The sequence below is a fragment of the Grammomys surdaster genome, unplaced genomic scaffold (assembly GCF_004785775.1).
Source record: "Grammomys surdaster isolate TR1022 unplaced genomic scaffold, NIH_TR_1.0 187, whole genome shotgun sequence".
Classification (NCBI taxonomy): domain Eukaryota; kingdom Metazoa; phylum Chordata; class Mammalia; order Rodentia; family Muridae; genus Grammomys; species Grammomys surdaster.
Genome location: NW_021604632.1, coordinates 4,970,559 through 4,997,468, shown reverse-complemented (window position 1 = coordinate 4,997,468; position 26,910 = coordinate 4,970,559). Strand labels below are relative to the sequence as shown.

Genomic DNA, 26,910 nt, shown 5'->3' with positions numbered 1-26,910 from the left:
CACACACACACACACACACACACACACACACACACACACCTCTGAGGCCCTTTATGAACCATGGGAGCACTGGGGAAAGAAGCCAGGCTCTTAAAGACTGGGGTGAGCAGATCCATCTACCGAGGGTAAACTGGATTTGGCCCCCACCACTAGGGGAGCCCTTATACTCTGAGACTACCCAAGGGGTTGCTGAGGGGACCGAGCTTTCCTGGGGACCAGGAGAACTAACATTGGGCACCCTGCTCTCTAGCATTTTCTCACACTCTGGAGTGAGGTTTTAGTTAGCAGGCTTCCCTGCCAAGTAGCATTTGGGAGGTGTGAGGGTGCCCCATCTTGAAACACCCCTAGAGGCCAGTGCCTCCTGGGTTAGCTCCTGAGGACTGCCAGGGACAATCTCACGACCTGGTGGGCCTTTTTTATCCAGTGCTGTGTGGGTGGGGACAGCCCACCCACAGCCTCCTCTTCTTGTTCCAGTCTTGCTCTGCTTCTCAAATATTTGCTTTCCCTGACACTGACTTGACTGGGCAGGAAGACGGTGTTTTTGAGGGTCTGTGAAGCAGCCCGCCTCCTTGCTGTCCCTGGAGAAGCTGGCTAGACCCTACCCTGGGGTTCCAGCCAAGCATAGCCCTCCCAGAATCCCGGAACCTGAGGCTCTTCTGTCCCCTTTACCTTAGTGCTGAGAGACCTCAGTCCCAGTCAGCCCGTGTGGGACAGGGACTGAGCCTTTGCTAGCCCTGGGCTACCCTTCAAAGAGGAAGGTCTCCCTCAGGGTTCCCCCCAGGCCAGGGCTGAACTTTCTCCAAGCCTGGACGGCCATGAAGAGAGTGCATTAGCCAGAAAAGCCCCTTAATCAGAGTGGACAACTCAGTCACCAGGAGCCCAGCCTCCCTATTGGGAAACCCCCTCCTAATATAGAGCCTCTGGCCAGGCTAGGATAAAGGCCACACTGTTCCCCTGGAGGGGAGAGGAGGGGCTGGGAAAAGGTGGCTCTGTTGGCCACACAAGGCCCCATTCAGCCTGGGGCCTAGTTGTCCCAGGCAAGCTGACCAGCCTGTGTAGCAGCCATGGCCTCCCTGGGTCTGTGAGCCACCAGTGCTGGCCAGAGATGACTGGCCTAACGGAAGCAACTTCCGGGCCACTTTAGACCTCTAATTCTGCCAGTCTCCACCTTCCATCACAAGAGATAGGAATATAGTGCCCTTCACTGGGCTGAGGCCAGAGCTGAAACTATCCGCCATTCATTTTCTCCTCCATCTCCCCCAAGAGAGTATGGGTACCACCTGGTTACCAACTACAGACAGGTAAGACTTCGTGCCATCCTGTGTCCTGGGCACTCTGCCCAATAGGACTCAGGCTACCTCCCCTCTGTGGGGAGCCCTGTAGCTCCATCTCACAGTACCTTTCTTCTTCTCCCACCTCACCACAGAGCTCCTACCCCATCTGGGAAGACTTCAACTCCAAGGCTGCGAAGCTCCACTCTCAGCTGAGGTGAGGCTGCGCAGGGTTGGCCAAGCTAAGGGAGGAAGGGAGGGATGGAGGATGACCTCTCACCCGGTGACCATACCACTCCACTGTGTGTCTCCCCAGGACCACTGTGCTGGCTGCTGTGGCCTTCCTCGATGCCTTCCAGAAAGTAGCGGACATGGCCACCAACACCCGAGGTGGGGAGGGGGCGTGGTCAGAGGTGGGGGATGAGCCCAGTGGGCCGGGAGGCTGGAAAGGGATATGGGCCGTGGGAAGGACACAAAGCCCAGAATGGAGACCTTGGCTTCTGCTGCGATGTCATGGGGCAGGTGAGCAGTGACAGGGAAGGTACCAGGAGATCATCCTGCTGTGGGCAGCTCAGGTAACCCTTCAGTGGCAGTTAGTGATTCTGTGACTCCTCATCCATGTGCCTTCTGCGAGTTATATGGGACAGGTAAATAGTCCTTGGGGACTTGGAAGGCCCCTTTTCCTCCCGATTCACTTAGCAATCGCCCGGGCTTCTGTACTTTTGAGTGATAAAAACAACCCAAGCCTTATCCTCTAGAATCTACACATACCTGGGTCTCAGTAGACCCACTTGGAAACTTTGCTGTCTTTTCCTTGGGTCTTTGTCCCAGCTAAGAAAGAGGGAAGGCTCCAGGGCTGGCCAGCGAGGCACCCATAGCCCCTATGTCCGAATGGCTACAGGATTGCTAGTGATGGGGGCGGGGCAGGGGCAGCCTTTGTGGAACAGCGCGCCGCCTAGTGGCCCGAAGCCGGGACTGCAGAGGCCCCCCCAGCCAGGCCCCTTCCCATGCAGCTTGCTTCCTTGCCAGGGGCCACGCGGGACATTGGCTCAGCACTCACGCGCATGTGCATGCGCCACCGCAGCATCGAGACCAAGCTGCGGCAGTTCACCAAGTGAGTGGGCACAGCAGATCATAGGGGATATCCTAGTCTAGAGAGGCCATCCTTGCCCTGACTCAGCCCGCTAGCCGTGACCCGCAGCTTTCTCCCACAGCGCGCTGCTGGAGAGCCTCATCAATCCACTGCAGGAGCGCATCGAAGACTGGAAGAAGTCAGCCAACCAACTGGACAAGGACCACGCGAAAGGTAGGGTGGGGCTTCGCGGGGTTTCCTGAACCTTTCCACAGGGACCCCTTACTATAGCTCCCCTCTTGGCCCCCCCCCCCCCGCACAGAGTATAAACGAGCCAGGCATGAAATCAAAAAGAAGTCATCTGACACGCTGAAGCTGCAGAAGAAGGCGCGCAAAGGTAGAGCGCACAGCGCCCCACTGAGGCCCAGCCCCTCGGGCCCCATTCTGTAGCCCCATCCACCCTGTGAGGCACCCCCGAGCAGCATCCTGGCCAGGGGGACCCTGTCCTCCAACACAGGACACTCCCAACATGTCGGGTGGGACTGAGGGAGCACCCAGCACCCCAGACTGCCCAGGCCCCCTCCCCTCCCCAGGAGTGGCTCACCCGGCTGTCTTTCACACATTCTTTCTTTCTCTGTCTCCTCTCCTCCTCCCACATCCGTCCTGTAGAGCTGCTTGGTAAGTCAAATGTCGGTCCCTCCAGCTGCTCCGTCCCTCCTTGTTGCATTTGTCTACCTCCGCCCCCACTCCCCCCAGCTCAGGGCCATTGGAAAGAACCTCTCCAGTTCAAGAAGGAACGAGAAAGGCGGTTGGTCCACCAAGGGAGGGGCCTGGGGCATAAGAGTCCCAAACAACTGCTGGGTCAGTCTGCCCGGCCAGGAGGGGTTCACTGGCTGGGCAGGGTGGGGGTCACAGGCCCTGGCTGCCCAACTGCCACCCGGCCAGCCAGGTCCTTACCTGTCACCAACTGCGTCTCCGTCACCATCTCCTCCATGTCTTGTTCTCACCTCTCTCTGTCTCTCTTACTACTCCCGTGTGCTGCCGTTGCTGTCCTTCTGCACTGGTCCCTGAGCTGAGTTGTGAGCCATGCTGAGACACACTCCTCTCGGCTCCCTAGGCCCAGCCATAGCTTTCCTGACCCCTGTACCTCTTAGTGGCCTGGCCTGAAGCTGAGCTGAGCCCCCACCCCACCCCACCCCACCCCCGCTGTCTGTCCTGCTTTCAGCCATTCCCTTCTCTCTACCTCTTGAGGTCAGGGTTATCATGCTGGGACAGTGCCGGCATCCTGAGTGATAGAGGTCTCCAGCTGGCCTCCCTGTGGTCTAGCCTACCCCAGATCCTAGGTGGCTGTGAAGCTTGGTGTTGCTATGTGTGTCTGTCTGTATGTCTGTCTTCTCTGCCTGCTCTGGTGGGACCAGCCCCTCCACAAGCCTTAGAGGCTGCTCCATGCTCCCTGGTTCCCTTGTCCCCAACCCCACAGCCAAGAACACTACCACAGGGGCCTAAGCCATGGGTACAGTCAACCAGGCCGGCGTCCCCAGCGCGGCCTCTCTTCCCAACCCCTGCAGGGAAAGGAGACCTACAGCCCCAGCTGGACAGTGCACTGCAAGACGTCAACGACATGTACCTGCTACTGGAAGAGACGGAAAAGCAGGCCGTTCGCCGCGCACTGATCGAGGAGCGAGGCCGTTTCTGCACCTTTATCACCTTCCTTCAGCCTGTGGTGGTGGGTCTCTTGGTGATTTGGAGCCTCCCCCGGGAAGGGGCAGGGGAAAGACCCAGGATAGACCTCTTAACCCCCTGTGCACCTGGCCTGAATATGAGGTCTCATAGCTTGTGACACTCTGGCTGAATCTAGACAGACCTTGGCTGTACATGCCCAGCCTGTGTCGGCATTGAGTATCAGGGAAGAGTGAAAGAGGGGAGGACTAACAGGCCTGTTTGTTTCTCCAGAGTGGGTGGGCAGGTGTAAGGGCTTAAGCACTGACTGGTTGCTTCCTTAGAACGGCGAGCTGACCATGCTGGGAGAGATCACACACCTGCAGGGCATCATTGACGACCTGGTGGTGCTGACTGCAGATCCCCACAAACTGCCTCCGGCCAGTGAGCAGGTGCGGCCAGCCCTGGAGTCAAGAGCCAAGACTAGGACCAGTGAAGAGATGGTCCTGCCCTCATGTGGGGACAGTAGAAAACAGAGGGAAGTTTTGTGGGGAGGCCCTTATGGCAAGAAGACCAGATAGTATCCAACATCCACTGTGGGATTTCTGGGAGCACTTGACCCAGTGACGGATGAAATGCTCAGAACCCAATAGGACTCCGACCAACACAGATGGACAGAAGCCAGGTCCCTGGGGCTTGGCCCTTCCAAACGTAGAACCAAACAAACCCCACATAGAGATACGCACGCTGTACTGGGCAGCCCCTGTGGTTGAGTACTTCCTATGTACCCCCCACACACACTCAGTAGCACACTCCCTTCAGGTCACCACACTGAGTTCTCCCAACGGTAGTCTAAGCTGGCTCCAGTTCACAGGAGAAAACAAGACTCAGAAAGCTCCTGAGACAGTTTCAGCCCCCGATGTCATGACATGAGTCCTCAGGAACACCTGCTTGACCCTTGTGTCCTGCCTGGAGCCAGTTGGTGCTCAGTAAGAAGCCCACGCTAAAGTTGGGCTTGGGAGTGTCAGGTTCATCTCCTGAGGTGTAGTTCACAGTTGGGGACAGAGTGGGAGATGTCCTACCCTACCAGCTTTCTGAGGCATGAACAGATACTCTACAGGTTGGAGCTGCCTCTAGTGACCACCCCCGTGCCTCTGTCCAGGTGATCAAAGACCTGAAGGGCTCTGACTACAGCTGGTCATACCAGACTCCACCCTCGTCACCCAGCAGTTCCAGCTCCCGGAAGTCCAGCATGTGCAGGTGGGTGTCAGGCTCTTGGAGGGAATCCCAGGAGAGTCTAGGGAGACCCAGTAAACCTGTGTAGGTGGTTGCTTCAGGACCCCAGAGCTCACACAGCATCTAGGCATCCAAGGACTTTTCACATGTAGGAGATATGGGTGCACACACTGGTTGGCAGGAGAGAGGGGTAGCAGCTTCATTGATGGAGCATCGCTGTGTGCCTAGCGCCAAGGTTTTTTTCCTACAGTGAATCCTGGCACCGTTGTGTCAGGAAGGGAACTAAGACACTTGAGTCATGATTTAATCATTGGTCTCGGCCAGGCCTGGGACAATATGGTATAGAAGTAAGAAGGTGCGGTCAACCTGGGCATGGTGATGCAAGCCAGTAGTAATTCTAGCACTTGGAAAGTAGAAGCGTGAGAGTCAAGGATTCAAAGCCAGCCTGGGCTACTTATTAAGACTCTGTCTCAAAAAATACACTTTTAAAAGCTAGGTGGAAGCCAGGCAGTGGTGGTGCACGCCTTTAATCCCAGCACTTGGAAACAGAGACAGGGAGATCTTTGTGAGTTCAAAGCCAGCCTGGTCTACCTACATAGTGAGTTCCAAGACAGCCAGGGCTATATAGAGAAACCCTGTTTCAAAAAAAAAAAAGCAAAGGAAGGAAGAAAGGGAGGATGGGAGGGAGAGAGGAAGGGAGGAAAGAAGGCAGGTGGGGTGATACATGTCTGAAATCCCAGCATCTGGTGGGTTGAGGGAACAGGAAGCCAAGGCCATCCACAGTTATATATATCAGGCTGGAGGCCAGCCAAGGCTATATGAGACCCTGCCTTAACAAACAAGACTAAAAACGAGACTAACATCAAAAAGTGGGGTTGGGGTGGTGGTTTCCAGGAATATGTGTTTGGCCTTCAGGGGTAAAGGACACTCAAGCCTGTTCTTGTTTCAAGTTGGTCTCGGGCAGTTGCCACAGGCATCAGCACTTACAGTCTTACGGAGATGGAGAGAGGCTAGGAGTCTTGTTCATCCGTCAGTCTGGCCCTGGGGTTGGTTTTGAAAGAGATGGTCATGGTTCCAGAGCCCTTAGGGAGAACAGTTAACTCAAAGTAGCTTATAGATTAGGGAGGCTCTGTCCCACGTACCCTTCTTCCTAGAATTCTCTGTCTGGGCACTGGGAGCTAGAGAGAAGCTGGACCCAGTGGTCAGTGTATCCCACAAGGAGAGGAGAACCCATAACCTCTGGGGCATCCTCAGACCTTGAGTGGCAATGGTTGTCCCAGGAGGAATGTGATTATAAAGATGTCTAGGGGTAGCGCTTTGGGAGACCCATGTGATGCCCAGGAAAATGCCAGCCAGAGGTGGTGTGCTGGACAAAAGAGTGAGCCCCCAGGAAGCCACATTGCTGAGGGAGGGTCTAGGTGATGGTAGGGTAGGACCCACCTGGCAATCAACCGCCATTTCCAGACCGCCATCTCAGCATATGCCAGGTACTCAACTGTGACCAGACAGCAAACAGCAGACTGTGAGGAGGCAGTTTAGAAACTACCAGGCTTGTGTCTGTTCTCAGTTTTCAATGCCTGGTGACTCAGCCTCCCCACCACGAACCTAAGAACAACCAATCTAATGACGCTGTGGGAAGCAGAGGTGTGCCCCACCTCCCTCTGGGTAGACCCACTTCGGGTATACCCTGACAGGGACTCCCCAGCACTGAGACATGCCAACCTAGAACTCCTCAGTCGTGCCGGGGCCTCAGGACCTCCTAGTCTGACACTATCTTTTCCTTCCTTTGCTCCTCCTCTCTTACCCTCCCCTCTCTCTATATACCTCTGTGTCTCCCTGTCTGGCTGCTGTGCCCTTCCCCCCTCACTCCCTAAGTGCCCCCAGCAGCAGTGGCAGTGCCAAGGGTGGCGGAGCCCCATGGCCTGGGGGTGGCCAAACATACTCACCCAGTTCCACCTGTCGCTACCGCAGCCTGGCGCAGCCAGCCACCACCCGCCTCTCCAGTGTCTCCTCCCACGACTCTGGCTTCGTCTCCCAGGATGCCGCCTACTCCAAGCCCCCTTCGCCCATGCCATCAGACATCACCAGCCAGGTGAGAGAACATCGGGAGGACCACGTGGGTGGGGAACAGGATCTCATGCTGACCTCAGGCCGTCCTCCAGAGGGGAAGCAGTTAGCGCATGGAGACTGATCACATGACCTTCCTGCTTTTCCACACTTCTATCATTGATCTCCAGCTGCACGCTTAAACAGCGTCTCACTGTGTTTCAGATGAGTCTCATAAAGAACATATACCTGAGTTTCATTGTTTTATCCAAATCCAGGGCATTGTATAAACTAGACAAAGCCCCTATCACTGAGCTGTATACCTCCAGTCTTAGCTATTCGTGGTAGTTTTATTATTACTTTATGTGGGGGAGGGGAACGTTTTGTCTGCATATATGTCTGGACTATGCACATGCCTGGTGTCTGAGGAGACCAAAAGAAGACATTAGATTTCCCAGACTGGAGTTACAGACAGTTGTGAGCTACAGTGTGGGAGCTGGGAAGTGAACCAGGGTTCTCTAGAAGATCAGTCAGTGTTCTTAACCACTGAGCCATCTCTCCAGCTCATATGCATATGGTAATTTTTGAGTCAGGGTCTTAGTTTGCACAGATTGATGTGTGTGTGTGTATCTGTGTCTATGTGTCTGTGTCTATGTGTGCAAATGTGTGTCTGTGTGTCTTTGTGTGTCTGTGTGTGTATGTGTGTCTGTCTGTGTCTGTGTGTGTGTGCATGTGTGTGTCTATGTGTGTGTGTGTGTGTATGTGTATCTGTGTGTGTGTGTGTGTGTGTGTGTGTGTGTGTGTGTGTGTAGGTGTACATATGTGCAGGTATATGTGGAGACCAGAGGTTAACCTTGGCTATTTTTCCTTAGTAACTAACTATCCACCTTATTTTTTAAGATAGGGTCTCACTGGCCTGGAACTTACCAAGTAGACTGAGCTGGCTGACTCCACGTGTCTGTGCTTCCCCAGTGCTGGGATTACAAGCATGCATGCATGCATAGCCACGCTTCGCTTTTTTTTTTAATGTTTATTTTTATTATTTTAAGGTGTGGTTATGTGTGTAGGAGTGCAGGCACCCTTGGAGGTCAGAGACATTGTAGATTCACTGTAGAGCTGCAGTTACAGCCAGCCGTGAGCTCCCGGATGTGGGTGCTGGAAACCAAACTCAGGCTCCCTGGAAAAGCGGCAAGTGGTGTTCTTAACCACTGAGCTATGTCTCCAGCCAGTGGCGTGGCTCCTCCGTATGGGTTCGGGTCCTCACTCTTCCAAGGCAATCTTTGCCAAGAGACCCGTCTCAGTGCCCAGTTGTTACCACTACTTTGGTCCTTTCTGTTCTCCTACTGGGGTTGTGACTAAAACTATGTCACATTGTCTTCTGTCTCTCTGTGTCCCTTTTTTTTTTAATTTTTTTACTACTACCCAAGAGGGATTAGGGCCCTTTTGCTCAATTGATTCTTTAACATTTTTGAATGATGTATTTATTTTTATTTTATGTACATTGGTGTTCTGCATGTACTCGTATGCATGTGTGAGGGTGTTGGATCTCCTGGAACTGGAGTTAAGACAGTTGTGAGCTACCATGTGGGTGCTGGGAATTGAACCCTGGTCCTTTGGAAGAGCAACCAACGCTCATAACCACTGAGCCATCTCTCCAGCCCCAACATTTTTTTTTAAATCAGGGGCAAGTTGTCCCTGTATATTGTAGACTGGCCTCAAACTAGCCCCATCCCCTGCTTCATCCTATCGAGGGCTAGGATTACAGGGGGTGTACCTCCATGTCTGGCTCATTTCATTTTATGCTTGTAGGAAAGTTGCGAAAAGAATTTGGAGTCCCCAGGTGACCCGCCCACAGTCTTACCTCAAAGTTAACATCTTATGTAACCACCAAACAATTTTTTTGTTTATTTTACCTCCTGGTTGTTTTTTTTTTTTTTGAGTGTCTCACTGTATAATTCAGACTAACCCCAAACTCTCAATCTTCTTGCGTCTGCCTTCTTAACTCTGTTCTTATAGATCTGAGCCACCACACCCCTTAAATACAAACGTGAAATTCTTTTTCCTAGTACTAAGAATAGAACCCAAGGCCTTACGTACGCTAGGCAGGCACACTACCCCTGAGCTGCCCCTCTGGCCCCCAAACAATGTTCAGAACAAGGGAAACCAGACCGGTCTAATAGTATCACGTGTTCTACGGTGTTGTTTTGTTTTGGCTGCCCCACCCCCACCCCCACACATTTATCGAGTTTTTTCCCAACTGTCCTTTTATCTGGGCCCTTCCCCCGTTTATTTGGTTTATTTGTATAGACGGTTATTTATTATGCCATAGTGGAATTGTTCTTTGACTTAAAATCCGTTACCACTGAGTCTCAAGAATCTTGTAATTGATACATGCTACCCACCCATACAGAGAAGTCAATGTAGCACAACAGTATATCTGAATACGTCTGCAAATTGAACACACTTGCTCAGCCAGTACCAAAAACAAGACACAGCTTGACCCCAGAGTCCCTGCGTTCCTTCATCGCTACCCCCACTTCCAGAGTAATTGCTGGTTATAGTAGCGTATGTGAGCGTGTGTGTGTGTGTGTGTGTGTGTGTGCGCGCGTGCGTGTGTGTAAATATACACATATAACTTTACAAGGTTGGGAGTATACACTTACACAGCATACATGAAGCCTTAGGTTTAATCCCAGTACCACAAAAATGTTACATATATGATTTCTATGAAATCATATAGTGTGCGTCTTGTGTATTCGAGTTCTGCTCTCGGCATGTTTAAGATAGATGAGATTTCATCTGTTTTACGTGGAAACAGGTATCATTTTCATCGCTGTATAACATTCCATTGAATTAGGGTGTAGTATATTTCGGTGTTCTGTGTTTCGGGGACATTTAGATAGTTCCCTGGTGTTCTAGTTTCACTTTTGTTGCTGTGATAAAATATCCTAACAAAAAGCATCTTGGAAGAGAAGGGGATTTACTCATTTTATAATCCAGATTATAGCCCATCTCTATGGGGAAACCAGGCTAAGAACTTCAAACAGTTAATCATATTGACACTTGAGAGGAGAGAGAAATGGAGGAACAATAGACGTACGCCCAGGCCCATCCAATGTAGACAGTTGGGTTTTTTTTTTATTAAGATTTATTTATTTATCTTCTGAAGAACTGCAGGTAGATCATAATTCAAGGCAGTGTACCATATAGACCATGACATGTTTCAAGGCACAGGCCAAGAAGATTTTGTACTTTTCCACCACCTGGACCCTCTTACCCCCTCCCCTTGTAAATCATGCTATAAAAAAAAGCATTTCATGTTCAAAAAAAAGAAATTAAAAAAAAATCACTTATAAAAAAAAAAAGATTTATTTATTTATTTTATGTATGTGAGTACACTGTCACTGTCTTCAGACATACCAGTAAAGGGCATCAGATCCCATTACAGATGGTTGTGAGCCACCATGTGGTTGCTGGGAATTGAACTAAGGACCTCTGGAAGAGCAGTCAGTGCTCTTAACCTCTGAGCCATCTCTCCAGGCCCTACAGTTTCTTATTAAGAGTCTATTCTCAAGTGATGCTACACTGTGTCAAGTTGACAAAGCTAACCTTCACACTTGTTTAGGGACCATAGCTATCCATAGACTGTTGTGCACATTCTGGTACACAGTCCTGTAGAAATGGGAGTAGGAACAGAAGATCCTTATTAACAGGGTTATGACAGTTGTTGTCCATGCCGTGTCCATACCAGCCCTGGTATTTTATAGCTTTTTTGTTTTAACTGTTTTGAGAGGTATACAATAGTAACATTTCAATGTTCCTTAGGAGATGGTAGAATATTTTTCATACTTTTTTTTTCTTTTGAGACAGGGTCTCACTATGTAGCCCCAGCTATCCTAGAGCTTACTCTGTAGACCAGGCTGGACTCAAACTCAAAGAGATCTTGCCTGCCTGCCTCTGCCTCCTGAGTGCCGGGATTAAAGTTGTATGCTACCAGGCCCAGTGGACTTTCATACTTTAAAGTCCATTTGAATATCTTCTTTCATGCATTTGCCCATTTTTCATGAGAGAAAGAGTATGTGTGTTGATTTTTAGAACTCTACATATATTGTAGATATATGTCCTTCATTAGAAATAGTCTGAGTATGCTTTTACTGCCTTTCTAGTATCTATTTTTAATATTTTTATTTCATGTGTTATTTTCCTGCATGTGTATGTGCCACCTGCATGCAGTTCCTAGGGAGGCCTGAAGAGGGCATCAGAACCCTCAGAACTGGAGTTACAACTGATTGTGAGCCACCATGTGGGTGCTGGGAACCAAACCCAGGTCTTCTACAAGAACAGCGAATGCTCCTAACAGATGAGCTGTATCTCCAGCCCCTTGAGTAGTATCTTTGAAGGACTAGAAGTTCCATTTTATCAGTCCATTTTATCTGTTTTAAAGGTCGTTAGCACTCTTGCTGTCTGCTTGAGAGACTAAGTCACTCACAGACACTTTGTCCTGTCCTCCAGCCCCTGTACCCTCCGTTTTCTCTGTCTTGCTTTGTGCCACGGGCAGAGATTGATACGTGTTGACAGTGAATGTTGATGGCAGACATCTTAGGCTTCTCCCGAACCTCAGGGGGAAAGGTGTCTGTTTCTGCGTGTCTTCTCCATCAGGCTAGCTAAGTTCCTTACTGTACATGGTTTGTGTTGTCTTTTGGTTTTTCTGTGAATGGCCGTTGAGCTTTCTTGCTGAGTTTTAACACTGACTGACTGGGTTGTTGTTTTTGCAGTCATGTTGCTGAATGTGTATCTTAGCAATCCTCTCCTCTGAAGCTTGATTCTCTGTCCTTTGGATGGTCTTTGCTTATCACTGTCAGAAGTCTATAGTGACCTCCATCAGAGGCAGCATGGAAATGTTGGCGGGGGAGGGTACTTCCGAAGCTACCTTGGTTTAGCTGACCCGTCGTCACAGACTGACATAGCTTCATCTGACTCCATCTCTGACTCAGTGCCAAAGCCAGTACCTCTTCCTTGACAGCTCCTTGCAGCTCCTGGACTGGACTGTCCTGTCCCTCCCTCCCACAGAATGTCAGCACCCCCAAACACTTGTGAGCCTCATCCTGCCCGACTGCTGCCAAGTGCCTAGCCCCAGCCCCAGGCCCAGCCCCACCCCTTACTGCAGGTTATACATGTGTCTGTGTACAGAGAACTCATGGGCAGCTCGGCTGAATGTTCCCATGATAGCACTCAGGATTCTGCCGTCCCTTCTCCCCAGGGCATCCCTTTCAACCTGGATGACCAAACCAAACACCCATCTGTGTCCCCTGTGTTACACTTTCCCTTCCCATGACACATAAGCTGTCAACCATGAATCCTAAGTTGAAGCCTTAAGATATGCGGCTCTTGGGTGGGGTCGTGGGCAGATCAGGGTCTGCAGGATATGCCCTGAGATGCCGCCTTCTGACCTCACTGTATGTCATTTCTGGCATCGTGTAACAGACACTAGTGGGCTCAGTGTCTGTTACACTAAGATCGGAGTACAGGGTGAGGTACTGGATCAAACTGCCCACTGTGTGTCACCACTGTGACCAGAACTCTTTTCTCTTCCCTGCTTCCTTGGCCTGTATGCCCACGCGGTCTCCCCCCTCCCATCCGTCTGTGACCACCCCACCGACTCACGTCTGCATGGCAGAAGTCCTCCAGCTCTGCATCCTCCGAGGCCTCAGAAACCTGCCAGTCAGTCAGCGAGTGCAGCTCCCCGACCTCGGTCAGTGCCCCAGGCCTCAGGCCTATCCTATGCCCTCCTGACCTGGGATGGTCACCAGAGCAATGGGTGGGGGGAGTGACTGGGGGAGCCAGATTCAGCAAGAAACCTGCGTGTGCTGGTACTGTCTCTGAGAAGCATCCACCAGACACTTGCCTAGACCATAGCTTCCAATCTTGGGACACCCTGCCCCAGCCCTGGGCTGCTGGGACAGAGCTATCACTGCTGCCCACCGGATTCTGGCCTTGGCTGTGATCACAAGCCTCAGCTCCTCATAGATGTGCACCTCCTGAGCCTCAGCTACCAAGAAGGGCCTCCCTAGTCATGCGCAGTAAGGCTAAAGGTCCTTCTGACTTGTTTGTCACACCCTGCAGGACTGGACCAAGGCTGGTACCCATGAACAGCCCTCAGCAACCACCCTGCAGCGAAGGAAGGATCGTGTGGAGGTCCTCCGAGACACTGAGCCAGGCCCTGCTGGTGGAGGCACTGTGGGTTCCGGCGGAGAGGACGTTCCACGAACCCGGATGTCCCCTGCCACCATAGCAGCCAAAGTAAGTGGATAGCTCCCCCGGCTAGGCCCCACCTTCATTCCCAGGTCAGTGCCAGGCTGCCCAGCAAGTGGCCTTCAGAGGCTACTCTGTCCACTATGATAGAGCCACCTAGAGTCCCAGAAGAGGGCAGAAGTGGAGAGTGAGGCCTTTAGTCCACCATTTTCCCTACCCTCAGCATGGTGAGGAGGTGTCCCCTGCTGCCAGTGACTTAGCCATGGTGCTGACCCGTGGACTGAGCCTGGAACACCAGAAGAGCAGCCGGGACTCACTGCAATACTCCAGTGGCTACAGCACACAGACCACCACACCTTCCTGCTCCGAGGACACCATCCCCTCCCAAGGTGAGCCTGGAGGGGTTCCCCGGGCTGTGCGTGCTTGTTGGGCCTTCACAACCCCAGGACCCACTCCACCAGGACGGCTGGGATGAGGGTCATACAAAAGAGGTCTTACTTCCCTCTCTGTGTCTCACTTGAGAAGGTACGGGGTTCAGGGACCGACTCGGCCCTGGGCTCACCACGCCCTGTCGTGTCTCCAGGCTCAGACTACGACTGCTACTCTGTGAACGGGGATGCAGACGGCGAGGGTCCCCCTGAGTTTGACAAATCATCTACCATTCCTCGAAACAGCAACATTGCCCAGAACTACCGCCGCCTGATCCAGACTAAGCGTCCAGCCTCCACTGCGGGGCTGCCCACCGCGGGGCTGCCCTCAGCCATGGGGCTGCCCTCAGGTGCACCTCCCGGCGTGGCCACCATCCGCCGCACGCCCTCTACCAAGCCCACTGTGCGCCGCGCCCTGTCCAGTGCTGGCCCCATCCCCATCCGCCCACCCATCGTCCCTGTGAAGACACCCACGGTGCCCGACTCCCCTGGCTATGTGGGGCCCACACGGGCAGGCAGTGAGGAGTGCGTCTTCTACACAGACGAAGTGGCCTCACCTCTGGCTCCAGACCTGGCCAAAGCCTCCCCAAAGAGGCTCAGCCTGCCTAACACAGCCTGGGGCAGCCCATCCCCAGAGGCAGCTAGCTACAGTGGGGCTGCGGTTGGGCTGGCCGCTGAGGACGATGAAGAGCAGCAACTGGCTGCCAACAGGCACAGCCTGGTAGAGAAGCTCGGGGAGCTGGTAGCCGGGGCCCATGCCCTGGGTGAGGGCCAGTTCCCCTTCCCTACCGCCCTGTCGGCCACCCCTTTGGAGGAGACACCCACTCCACCCCCTGCTGCCACCAGTGACCCCCCAGCAGAAGACATGCTGGTGGCCATTCGTCGCGGGGTCCGGTTGCGCAGGACCGTCACCAACGACAGGTCGGCGCCCCGCATCTTATGATGGTGCCTCCCACCCCTCCCTGTCTGGGCCTGGCACAAGTAGGGGCCTAATCTGTGAGCAGCGGCCAGCCACCCTGAGCCGCAGCACAGCCAGAAGACAGAACAGCGCCAGGAATGTGGCACAGCCGCTTTACAGAGAGAGACAACCAGGCTGGATCTCAGCATCTCACGGGAAGCGACTTCCCTTACACACCTCGCCAGGACAGAGCCTGTTTTATACTTTCCTTACCAACTCAACCCTCCTCTTCCTTCCTGCAGGCCCTGCTTCATCCAAACCCCAGAGCCCATAACCAAGGGCTGGGCCTGCTACATGGGCCCTACCTGGCCTGGGGTCTGCAACTCTCCTCCTCTGGTCGGGCTGTCCTCCGGGGCAGTATGCCCAACTCCTTCCTTGAATGCTGGCTCCCTCTTCTCCCTGCCTGGGCCCTGTTCCATTTCCTCTTGCCTTTGCCCTGCCTCTCCCAGACTCCTCTCTTTGGAGGACAGGGTGGTCATGGAGGGGGCAGGCACCCAATCACCTGAGGATGTTTTTGTGACTGGGTTTAGGGACAGTCGGGCATTGGGAAGCCAGGCTCGCTCATGGGAAAGAGAGCCTGGAGGGAGGGAGTGTAGGGGCCTTGTCTCAGGGGACCCTCCAGTTCCCCTCCCCCTGTGGAGAGTAGCTCGTGGAGGTGAGGCAGGGCGGATGGAATGAGCCCAGAGGCCCATACCAGGTGTTTCAGATGTCCTGTTCTTGGATGCTTTGGAGCTTTGACTCTTGGGGTCACAGTTTCGCCCATTGCTGGGGATAAGGGCTGGAGTATTAGATGGTATGGGGGTTATTTTATGACTGTAATAAAATGGAGCTGACCCTAGATAAGAACTGTATGGGGAAGGCTGGTGGTACAGGGTGTGTGTCTGAGTGCCTGAGAGAGGTGGGAGCCCCATGGTGGGCTCGTGGCCAGAGAAGGGTAGAATCAGCTCTCCCCAAACCAGGGGAAGCTACTCTTCTTGCCATTGTCTGAAGGGTCGGTAGGATAAGGCTGGAGAGGGTAGGCCAGGGTCTCTGGCCAGTCTGTTGTGGTCTGAGTAAGCTGCAGGCCCAGCTTGGAGGAAGTCTTAGAAGGTTGGTTTTGACTTTCTGTTTTCAGAGGCAACACCATCCCAGGGAAGTCTTTGCCTGTGGGCCTAGCTGGGGCTGGCGGCAGGGGCCAGAGGAAGAGTGGGTCCTGCCTCCACTATGCAGCCCAAGTCTGAGCAAGTCAAAGCACGTAAGTGTAGGCCAGAGGAGAGATTCCGGAGGTAGAGCAGGCAGCAGACCTAAGGTAGCATTCTGCCCGCCCCAACAGGGCGTCCAGAGAGCATACCTCGGTCTCAATGGAATGGAGTTGGGGCTGACCTGGGCCCAAGGTTGTGGGTGCTCCAGTGCCATGAACTGGTATCCTAGCAGGGCTACCCAGTAGGTCTGGTGAAGCAGGGATTCCTATGTGTAGATGGAGTTGCCACAGGGCCCCCAAGGCTGCTAGAGAGTTATCTCCAGGGACTGAGACCCGGCCCACCAAACTCAGTTGTCACCAGAGCCCCAAATAAAGGGTCCAGGAAAGCAAATGGCCAGATGCAGAACCCCGAGGCACATTTTGGCTGCACCTTCCCCGACAGGGCTGTCAGCGCTGATGGAAAGGGATGCAGGGTGTCAAGTGGGCAGGTGTGGCCCCTACACCCAGGGTGTGGCTGGGTCCTAGAGAAGGGGGGCCTAGAGGATGGGTTCACTGCCATCTGGGGACCCCAGGCCCTGATGGGAAGGGAGGCCAGGGACTTCCCAGGAAGAGGATGGGGTGGCATGCTCACCCTTCTTTTAGCCTTCCCCTCCCCACCCCCCCAGGGCTGTACATACTCCATCCCCTCGTCTGACTCACAAGTATCCTCCTCCACTGCCACTTCCTTTAGTGCTCACCTCTCATAGGCCCGCCCTCGGGATCCGAGCCAACCATCCTGCATCACAGACTGGTTTGGGGGCTTCTTCACATACATTTTTTTTTTTTTTCATTTGTACAGCAAAACATTCTTTTCAAATGTGTCTTTTGACTGAAGTAACTTTTCTGGTGCTGTTAACTTGTCTTTTTTTTTTTTTTTAATTTATTTTGCCGCCCCTCCTGGTTCCTACTCACCCTCCCCCACACCCCACCCCCATCCCATCACTTTTATTCTGTTCTTTCTGCCAAGTTTGGGATAAATTCTCCTGCCCACCCCAGTTTCCATCCTCTCCTTGATTTAAATAGTCACTGCTACAAGGTAACAAATGCACTGTGAAGATTCCAGTATTAATAAAGTGGTACTATAGTTAACACTCCCGGCTTCCGCCTGGCTTCCCTGAGCTGCCCGTCGCTCACCTATGCTTCCTATCTCTACACCCTGGCTTTTGTCATCCCTGACCTGGAACTCCAAGCCAGGTGTCACTGGTTTAAGTGTGGGAGATGGGGGGAGCGGTAAAGGGCGACTTGGGCAAGGACCTAGGTTGGTTTTTGATGTGATCCGATGGGGACTGTGGAGGAATCCGGAGGGGGCGAATAAATATGGTCAAGAGGCACCCAGCAGACATTACTTGGGCCTGCAGAGACATCAGGAGCTAAACAGGGCGGGTAGAGCCGAGTGCTCAAGGGCCCCCGAGTGAGACTGCCCACTGTGGACTCCAGGCACTCAGCCCCAGCCCTAGGGCAGAACCAGGCCCACCCTTCATCTCCAGAACTCAGACCTTCCAGGTTCATCGTCACAGATGCAAGCCAAACCAAACAAATGGCCATTTAATAGAAAAAGGAACCAGAAGAGCACTGTCGTGGCAAGATATGGCATTTGGTCAGTCCTCGGCCCAGCACCCCATAGTCAGCACAACTGAAAAGCCCCAGTAAGTCCCGGAATCCAATGTGGCACCCCGTCGTTACTGGCCACTCGCTGGTGGGGCAACAGTGTTTGCAGATTTCAGAACCAGCCACGGGTAAAGGTGGCTGTAGGGGATAGCAACCAGCCGTCCCCTCCACAGCCCTCCCCCGAGGCTCCGGGCGATAGCACAGGTACAGAAGGCAGGAAGCCTTTCCTAAAGGGCTACCTACCCACCATCCAGGAAAGTCTCAGATCCAGGCTAGTTTCTGAAACACATCCAGTGGCCTGACCAGGGTCAACACACAGATTACTCAGGGCAGTGGGCCATGGCTTGAGCTTGGGGACCTGGGCAGGGAGGTGGGGGTCTGCCGAGGCAAAGGGTACACATTGGTAGCTGTACATTGCATCAAGGATCCTGGACTGTGGGGATGGAGCCTCGGAAGCTCACAGTCCTGCCATCTTAAGATGGGGCTTTGTTTACCTGCAAGAGACAGAAAGAAGAAAGAAAGAAAAAAAAAAAAAAAAAAAACAAGGCCTGTAGAGCGGAACAACCAAACCACACACTCTTGTCCCCAAACTCAGGGCCCAACCCAGCTTCCAGAAACAGCCTGTCAATCAGAGGGCATCCCCAAGACAGTGTAGACTCTGACCACACGCCTGGACCCAGATCCCTTGGCCTACAGTTGCCAGCCCCGCCCACCGGAAGCCCCTTACAGCAAGAGCAGTACAGCAGCTCCATGACCCGGAAGCAGTTGTCCAGCAAGGCTTTGGGCCGCACCAGCTTCAGGCTTAGGTTTGGGGTACTCAAGAGTGATAACACAGCTTCCACGTGCGGGCCAATCTCCACATCCTGGGAGGGAGGAAACCATCAGGACAAATAAAGAGAAAGGGACTCCACCACAAGGGAACCATGGCAGCTGTCTATTCCTGGAGCTATCTCAACAAAATACAACTTCCAGGGACCAGAAGGCTGTGAGGCTGTCACCCACCACAGAAGATTCTGCTTCTCTATCATCAGAAAATAATTACACCACCCAGGACAGGGAGGAGGCTGGGACTTTCTTATGGCTGCCGCCTAGGCATGGTTGCCAGCCTCCAGCCTAGGAACACCGCCCTTCAGAAAGCAAAGACCTCGAGCTAAGGAACAAGGGAAGAATCGTGAGGATCCCTGGGGCGTGAATCACACAGGCAGAACTGAACCTCAAGTTCAGCTCAGATCTCAAGAGACCTTCTCTTCACAAATCTGAACAGAAAGGACAGCATGGAGAGTGCTGTTGGCCCGGGAAGTCCAGGGTCACTGTAGAGGCATCATGGGAAAACTAGGGCCTGAGCTATCTTCCCAAAGGTGCCCATAATTCAGACAAAGCATCTTGGTTAAACTTTATGCCCAAGCCTTCCAAAATACCCTTAGTCCTACCCTTAAAATACCTGTGAATGTGACCCTTTTGGAAATTGAGTCGACATAATTAAGGTTTACATCATTGTGTATTTAGGGTAGATTGTAAACCCAATGACTAATTGGTGTTTTTCCGCTTCGGTGTTGGGAATAGGACCTAGGGCCTTATGCATGTTAGAACAACTGTTTACATCCTCAGCCCTGGGATCTTTGTAGTGAAAGATCATGAAGACAGAGAGGTACCGGGCAGGAGCCATGTGAGAAGTGAGACAGAGGTCAGAGCCAAGGAATATGTAGCACCAAGAAAGTATGGAAGAACCAAGAACCTTTCAGGGCCACTTGGCCCTGCGATATCTTGATTCTGGACTTCTGTTTTCCAGTGTGAGAAAATACAATTTGGTTTAAGTCACCCAGTTAAAGCTAATTCATTAAAGCAACCTAGAAAAGTCATGGCCAAAGGCAGAAAGAGGGTGATGGAGGGGAAGGAGGGCCCAACCCACAGCCTAGTTCCTGTCTGGGACGGATAAAGATGATGAAAACATATATGTTCCCTTGCCTAATGACAGCTACTGCCACTAAAGGCCACTGCTCCATCAGAGACACTCGAAGTCAGAAACAGCAGGCAGAAGACATTCTTCCATAAACAGAAGAGCAGTCTAAAGCTAAACATGGTGGCATACACCGTAACCCCTCACTCGGGGAGCTGAGGGAGCAGGAGCGTAAACCCAAGCCAACCTGCACACAAAATGAGACGCCGGCAGTTCAAAAAAAAAAAAGCTTAACAGCATATCACCCTGTGACCCAGGAATTAATGCTCTGGTTTTTTCTTTTGTCAGTGCCAGGGTTTGAACTTAGGGCCTTACAAATGCTGGGCGAGCTCTCTGCTACTGAACTGTACCCCAAGCCAACTGCATGAATATCGCTGGCTTTGCTTTGTTTTGGGGGGTAGTTAATTTTTTTATTTTATCCATTGTTGTTGTTTTAAGACAGGATCTCACTATGTAGCTCTGACTACCCGGAACTTGATATGTAGACCAGGTTAGCCTTGAACTCACAGAGATCCACCTCCCTTTCCTGAGTGCTGGGGTTAAGCATGCTCCTCTACTCCTGGTCCTGGTTTTGTGTCTGAGACAAAGTCTGGATATGTAGCCTAGGCTGGCCCCGAACTTACAAACCTCCTGCCATCCTCAGCTTGCCAATTGTGGGATTAGCCTGCTCAACTCAGTCCAAATCAATGGATAAAGTTTATCCTGAAAACTTTAGCAAAGTAAACACAGGCAGACATAAAAGGACAAATGGTGTATCACCCATCTCAGAAACTGTACCAAAAGAGAAAGAAAAAAAAAAGCAAATATGTAATGGGGAAAAAAAAAGACAGATTACAGGTTGTTACTGGGGGAGGAAAGAGGTGAGGAACGGCTGCTTTATGTATACAATTTCTGCTTGAGGTAATGGAAAGTGCCAGAAATGGATGGGGATGGGGGTGATGTACAACCCTGTGAGTGTAATTAACACTGCCAAACCGTACGCTAAAAATAGTCAAGACGATGAGCTTTACGTTAGGATGCGCATTCCCTGTTGCCGCAGCCCCCACTCTCTGTTTTTTAAACTGCCTTTTCCTTAAATTATTTTTCTTATTTATGCATATGAGCATGCGTACACATGTGTGTGTGTGTGTGTGTGTGTGTGTGTGTGTGCCTGCCCATGGGTCAGTAGAGGCTACTGGATTTCCTGGAGCTTCAGTTGTGAGCCAGCTGACTTGGATCCTAGGGTCCTCTGCCAGAGCGAGTGCTCTTGACCACTGCGCTCAGTTTCTTAAGGAAACAATCAGAGCAAGTTGGGGGTGGGAAGGGAAGAGTAGAATAACGCAGAAGCCAGAAGCCAGACGCCTTGCAATGGATGCGGAGCTAGAATAAAGTGATTGAATCCTGTTTTACGGCTGGATAAAATGTAGGCTTACAAGAGATGTTCTAAAAGCCCAGGAGTGATACACAACTTGTTCAAGGTTCTACCGTTGGGAATAAAAGCTAGTGTTTGGGTCCCAGGACCTGGCCTCTGACATCATGCTATCCTGCACAAAGACGGTAAGTGGAATCCGTTTTCAAAGCTATGTCACAGACTGTTAACAGTGATAGGAAGAAGGAAGATTAAAGACTGGCTGCTTTATTTATAATAGCCAGAAGCTGGAAAGAACCCAAATGTCCTTCAACAGAGGAATGGATACAAAAAAAATGTGGTACATTTACACAATGGAGTATTACACAGCTATTAAAAACAATGAATTTGAGAAATTCTTAGGTAAATGGATGGAACTAGAAAATATCATCCTGAGTGAGGTAACCCAATCACAAAAGAACACATATGGTATTCACTCACTGATTATTGGATATTAGCTCAGAAGCTTGAAATACCCAAGATTCAACTCACAGACCACATGAAGCTCATGAAGAAGGAAGACCAAGTGGGGATGTTTCAGTCCTTCTTAGAAGGAGTAACAAAATACTCAAGGGAGCAAATATGGAGACAAAGTGTGGAACAGAAACTGGAGGAGGGGCTGTCTGGAGACCATCTCACCTGGGTATTCATCCCATGTGCAGTCACCAAAGGTAGACGCTGAAGTGGAAGTCAGGAAGTGAATGCTGACAGGAGCCTGATATAGCTGTCTCCTTAGAGGTCTGCCAGAGCTTGACATATTCAGAGGCAGATGCTCACAGCTAACCATTGAACTGATCAAGGGGTTCCCAATGGAGGAGTTAGAGTGAAGACTGAAGGAGCTGAAAGGGTTTGCAGTCCCATGAAGACAGCAACAATACCAACCAACCAGAGCTCCCAGGGTCTAAACCACCAGCCTGGGAGCACTTAGGGAGGGACTCATGGCTCCAGCTGTATATGTAAGAGAGGATGGCCCTGTCAGGCATAGGTGGGAGAGGAGATCCTTGGTCCCATGAAGGTTGGACGCCGTGTGGGGGGGAATTCGAGGGGGGGGAGGTGGGAGGGGGGGGGTAGGTGGGGGCACATCCCTATAGAAGCAGGAGGAAGGGAGTGGGATAGGGGGTTCCTGGGCGGGGCGAGGGAACAGGGTAAGGGGATAACATCTGAAATATAAATAAAATATGTAATGAAAAATAATAAAAATAAATAAATAAAATAAAGGCTGGCTGCAAGCCAGGGGGTGGTGGTGCTTGCCTTTAATCCCAGCACTCAGGAGACAGAGACAGGCAGATCTCTGAGTTCGAGGCCAGACTGGTCTACAGATTGAATTCTAGACCCCCCCCCAAAAAAAACCCTCTGGCTGCAGAACTGGGGTATAGCATAGCTCAGTGGTAGAGGAAGTACTTAGCATCCTAGCATTCTGGCTAGAGGGAGTACTTAGCATCCTAGCATACTGACTAAAATTCTGGCAGCTGGGAGGGGAAGGAAAAGGGACCAGACCCAACTATATCTGAATAATAAAACCATCCCTATGTACAGTGCTTCAGTCAGAGAACCCAGGACCAGAATGGGAGGGGGCGGCTCACACTCTCCTGCCCAGCCTCACTCCCATGAGCCTCTCGGCATCTGTCCAATTGGTAAAACAAAGGAAGAAGAGGTCTCTTCTTCAAGCTCGATCAGCTTGCTCAGGACAGCCATCTTGCTCACAAGCACAAAAGGGCAAATCCCTGTGGCCTTCTTAGCAGGAACTGGGAGAACCATCCCAGGAGAAGTCCAGACAGCTGCGAAAACAGTCGCCTGTCCCCAACCCTTTTATCATTAGAAGCTCCCAGCTTGTGTCAAATGATCTGGCTGTGGGCTGGGGAGGCCAAGCAGCTGGCTGAGCAGAGACACAAGTGTGTATCCCAGCAGGTGTACACCAAGGGCCTGAGGAAGTAGGGACATGTCTGTCAGGTGACAACTGGTGGTAGGGGGGTTGGTTGGATGATCAGATGGTTTGGAAGGTTGCTTCTGAGGCAAGCTCTCACTATGTAGCCCAGATTGGCCTTGAACCTAACGTCTCTCCCCTTTAGCCTCCAGAGTGCTGGGTTACGGTCACGCCACACACTATCTCTTTTCCTTCCCGTGTTTTTTCTAAACTCAAGTCATAGTCCTTACGGCTCGCCCTCCACACTCCACGGGCTTTTGATAAAAACACAGAGCCGTGGTTCCGCCATCACCGAGTTACACATAACAGTTTCCACGCTCTGGAAGGTCCTGTCAGTCCGCCTTGTAACTGAACCTTTGGTTACATGGCGGGTTCTTCTTTTCTTCCACTCTTCTCCACCCCTAACACTAAATAGATAGAGGGGGAAGGGGGCAACATTATCCTTACACTACCTCCTGCTGTTTAGGGGTGTCAAGCTCCTTGGGGGCAAGTTTGATCTTCACCCCCTGTCAGGATATCTAATTTCTTCTTCTCATCTGTTTGTGTATGACAACTTGACAAGCTTTGACAAACCACATCTGCCCACCAGCTGGACAAAACAACCCCTTCTATCTTTCTATCTATCTATCTATCTATCTATCTATCTATCTATCTATCCATCCATCCGTCCGTCCAAACATCACACAGTAACTATCTGCAGCAGACAAAATCATGCCTCTGCTAGAGCACGAGGCAAATCACAGTCAGCCGCTGTGGACAATCTGAAGCATCCCCATATCCCACACCTGAGATTAAAATGGAATCACATTCTTATAATAGTTCTGTGTTTTTAAAGAAACCAAAATCGTCACTATATTCCCCCCCCCCCGCTTCCTTCTCCCCTTTCTAGAGAAGCCTCATTTTCCAGATGCAGAAATGAAATGAGAGGATTCCCTGGCTTGTTTAAGACTCAGGACACAAGAAGCAAAGCCTGATCTACCCAGCCAGTCTCAGGCCAGGCGGGGCTTCGGAATGAAACTCTCTCCAACAAGCAAATAAATAATACTGACTTTCGGAGATGACATGTCTGGTGCACCCAATTACCACACAACACCTGTACAGGGTCTAGCCAGCATTAGGAGTGAACAGTGGGCAGCAATAATTGTACTCAATGGGTTATAAAATAAAAAGAACAATAATAAATTTTTTTTTAAATATTCAAGTTTTTTTTAAAAAAAAAAAAAAAAAGAGGAGCGCTCATGTAAGCTTGAAACAAGGCCCCAAATCCTTTCTGTCCCCATCCCTCATGTGTCTCAGTGCATGGCAGAACTCTCCCTTCGTAGCCCTTTGCCAGCACCTGTCAGACCCACAAGCACAAGCACACAGCTCACCATGAGGCTCCGCTGAACGTTCTCCAGCAATGTCTGAACCTCCTGCAGATACTTCCAGGACGGGTGGCCCTCGAGCAGCACATTCAGCACAGACTCAGTGGCATTGAGACTCACCAAGACCCACAGGTACCTCAGTTCTCGCTCACTCACATGGGCCTTCTGCTGCAGGGACAGGAGACATCAGTGAAGCGCAAGCATAGGCCTTTGGGCACTGACCACCCCCCTACCCCACGAATTTGCCATCACAGTCACTGACAGTGGCCAGCAGACAACCTTGGGCCTAGGTTAGTGACAGGCTTGCTTGAGTGACTAGGGAAAGGCCCCTGGTCAGTAGGACAACCTGCCAAGACCCACACGCTTCTGAGGGCATCATGGAAGGCAGCAGCTCCCCATCCCAGGAAGGGTCCTCACCAGCCTTGTGATGTTGGCCACTCTGAGTACCCCCTCATAAGGCACAGGGATCCTGTAGTTGATGGGGAAGTAATGTTTCTGAGGAGAAACAGGAACAAACCATGAGATGCGAGGCAGAAACTGTTTAGACAGGACCCCCAAGAGAGGAACCGAGCCTAGCAGTGTGACAACAGACAGGTCCTCTACTGAGAAGACAGCTCTGGGCAAGTGGACTAAAAGACAGCTCTCTTTCCCCTGGGATAAAGGAGGTGAGAGGAAGGTGATATCAGATACACAACTCCTATAAGGGCTGAAGTTTCAGGCCCAGGGTATGAACCCAGGATTTTCAGGAAGACATGGTACTTTGGAAGGGAAGAATATGGTTCACCCGATGCTTACAAAGGTGACCTTTGCACACTAAACACCAATGAGTCTGGAGTTTGACACATCATTTATTATTATTTTATCATTATTATTATTAATAGTGTCTGTCTGTCTGTCTGTCTGTCTGTGCTGGCATGCACATGCCTCAGCACTGGTGTGGAGGTCAAAGGGTAACTTTCAGGAATTGGTTCTCGCCTTCCACCTTGATGGGGGTTCTGGGAATTGAACTCAGGCCATCAGACTTGGGTAGCAGGCGCCTTTCACTCGCTGAGCAGTCCCACCAGCCCATGGTGTATGCTCTCAGCTCTCAGTCAGTGGGTTGTGTGGTATATGAGCTACATCTCAATGAAGACAGTCTCAGAGATAGTCCTACAGAGCTGGGCATGGGCTTGTATTCCTAGCACTGGGAGACTGAAGCAGGAGGATCTCAAGTTCAAAGCCAACCTGTGCAACGTGACCTTGTGTCAGCAAAAGCACATGATGTAACTCGGTTGGTAACATGCTTGCCTAGCGTAGACGAGGGCCTGGACTCGCATAAGGCCTCAGCACTGTGTGAGCTAGGCACAGTGGTGCCCTTCTGTTCTCCAGCCCTCAGAAAACAGAGGCAGGAGGATTAAAAGTTAAAGGTCATCTTCCATACATAATAGGTTCAAGGCTGGCCTGGGATACATACATCTCAAAAAAGAGAAAGAGAAAAACAAAACAAACAAAAATCATCATCAATGACAACAACAAAACACCTCCCAAAAGAACAGAAACTAACCCAGCAGTACAGAAAGCCTGCAACACCATGTGGACATCCCCAGTTTCCAAAAGGAACTACATTTTTCTGACTTGAAGGTCTTCTGTCTCCTCTACTAGGAAGTACCTAAGAACTCCCAGTGAGTCCCTGGAGGCCTTTCCTGAGTTACAGGAGGAAAGCCATATGGAAGTAGACTTACCGGTCAGCTGAGGAGTCGGGGGTAGGGGGTCGGGGAGGGAGATGATGGGGGGAGATTCAGTGACACACATTGGCTATGTGGTAGGGAAGGGTGGAGAGAGGAAGCTATAACTCTGGGGCTGACATAGATACGAGGTGGGAGTGAACTCTGCTCCAGAACCTTGGGGGTTTGGGAATAGGGATCCATTCGGTGTTCTCCTGATTACCATGTACTGGAGCCGGTTCTTGTACTGCAGCTTGCCCCGGAGGTAGCCTGTAAGGTCACACTCCTTATCTTGGGTCAGAGTCCATATCTCCAGATCCTCGTTTCCCAAAGCGACGTCAAGTAGGATCCCAAGACCTGTGGGACACACCAAGAGCCTGTGAGCGCCAGGCACTGTGTCTGCACTCTACCTGTTGTGCAGAGTTATATAATACATCATCCATTTCCAAGGTTAACAAGTACTGATGGGAAAGGCAGGCATGCGCAGAGCCCTAAAGAGGTATGTCACAAGCGTACCCCACCCTGGTTAGAAAGTCCCCAAGGTATGGTCTCCAATCTCCTGCTCTGTGGCATAAGTACATTGTCCAGGTTCCAAAGGCACCTCTCAGCCCCTTGTCTGGAGTGACAAGTTTTCAAAGCTCGATTTTCTCCATTAGTTGTACCATCAGGTCTTGTAGCTCCTTCCAGACTGAAGGCTCTGATGCTAAACAGACCTACGCCAGCCAAACCGACAATCATGGGCAGTCTTTTGAAACAGTACCAGGCATGACCACTAGGTGTCGCTATGACCTCAAAACCGGCTCTTGGGACCTGTACTCTTGAACAG

General features: G+C 51.5%; 2 protein-coding genes across 7 annotated transcripts in view; one reads left to right on the top strand and one right to left on the bottom strand.

Annotated features, from left to right (window-relative positions):
* Window positions 1-17,232, top strand: part of Mtss2 (MTSS I-BAR domain containing 2) — a 20,864-nt gene extending 3,632 nt beyond the window's left edge. For 2 of the 5 annotated variants that reach the window (XM_028768554.1, XM_028768558.1), the window contains exons 2-15: window positions 1,427-1,488; window positions 1,588-1,661; window positions 2,301-2,385; window positions 2,486-2,577; window positions 2,666-2,740; window positions 3,013-3,021; window positions 3,912-4,069; window positions 4,347-4,454; window positions 5,165-5,262; window positions 7,114-7,330; window positions 12,962-13,036; window positions 13,408-13,584; window positions 13,760-13,925; window positions 14,120-17,232. In XM_028768554.1, the coding sequence (XP_028624387.1) occupies window positions 1,427-1,488; window positions 1,588-1,661; window positions 2,301-2,385; window positions 2,486-2,577; window positions 2,666-2,740; window positions 3,013-3,021; window positions 3,912-4,069; window positions 4,347-4,454; window positions 5,165-5,262; window positions 7,114-7,330; window positions 12,962-13,036; window positions 13,408-13,584; window positions 13,760-13,925; window positions 14,120-14,907 (2,184 nt within the window). In that variant the 3' untranslated portion in view covers window positions 14,908-17,232. The remainder of the gene's footprint in view (window positions 1-1,426; window positions 1,489-1,587; window positions 1,662-2,300; window positions 2,386-2,485; window positions 2,578-2,665; window positions 2,741-3,012; window positions 3,022-3,911; window positions 4,070-4,346; window positions 4,455-5,164; window positions 5,263-7,113; window positions 7,331-12,961; window positions 13,037-13,407; window positions 13,585-13,759; window positions 13,926-14,119) is intronic. The other 3 variants (XM_028768556.1, XM_028768557.1, XM_028768555.1) reach the window with 3 other exon arrangements.
* A 427-nt stretch (window positions 17,233-17,659) lies between these two features.
* The window catches only part of Il34 (interleukin 34), a 57,180-nt gene continuing 47,929 nt past the window's right edge, over window positions 17,660-26,910 (bottom strand). For both annotated transcript variants that reach the window (XM_028768691.1, XM_028768692.1), the window contains exons 3-7: window positions 26,308-26,441; window positions 24,799-24,876; window positions 24,388-24,549; window positions 18,477-18,612; window positions 17,660-18,243 (exon numbers count right to left, since the gene is read on the bottom strand). In XM_028768691.1, the coding sequence (XP_028624524.1) occupies window positions 18,074-18,243; window positions 18,477-18,612; window positions 24,388-24,549; window positions 24,799-24,876; window positions 26,308-26,441 (680 nt within the window). In that variant the 3' untranslated portion in view covers window positions 17,660-18,073. The remainder of the gene's footprint in view (window positions 18,244-18,476; window positions 18,613-24,387; window positions 24,550-24,798; window positions 24,877-26,307; window positions 26,442-26,910) is intronic.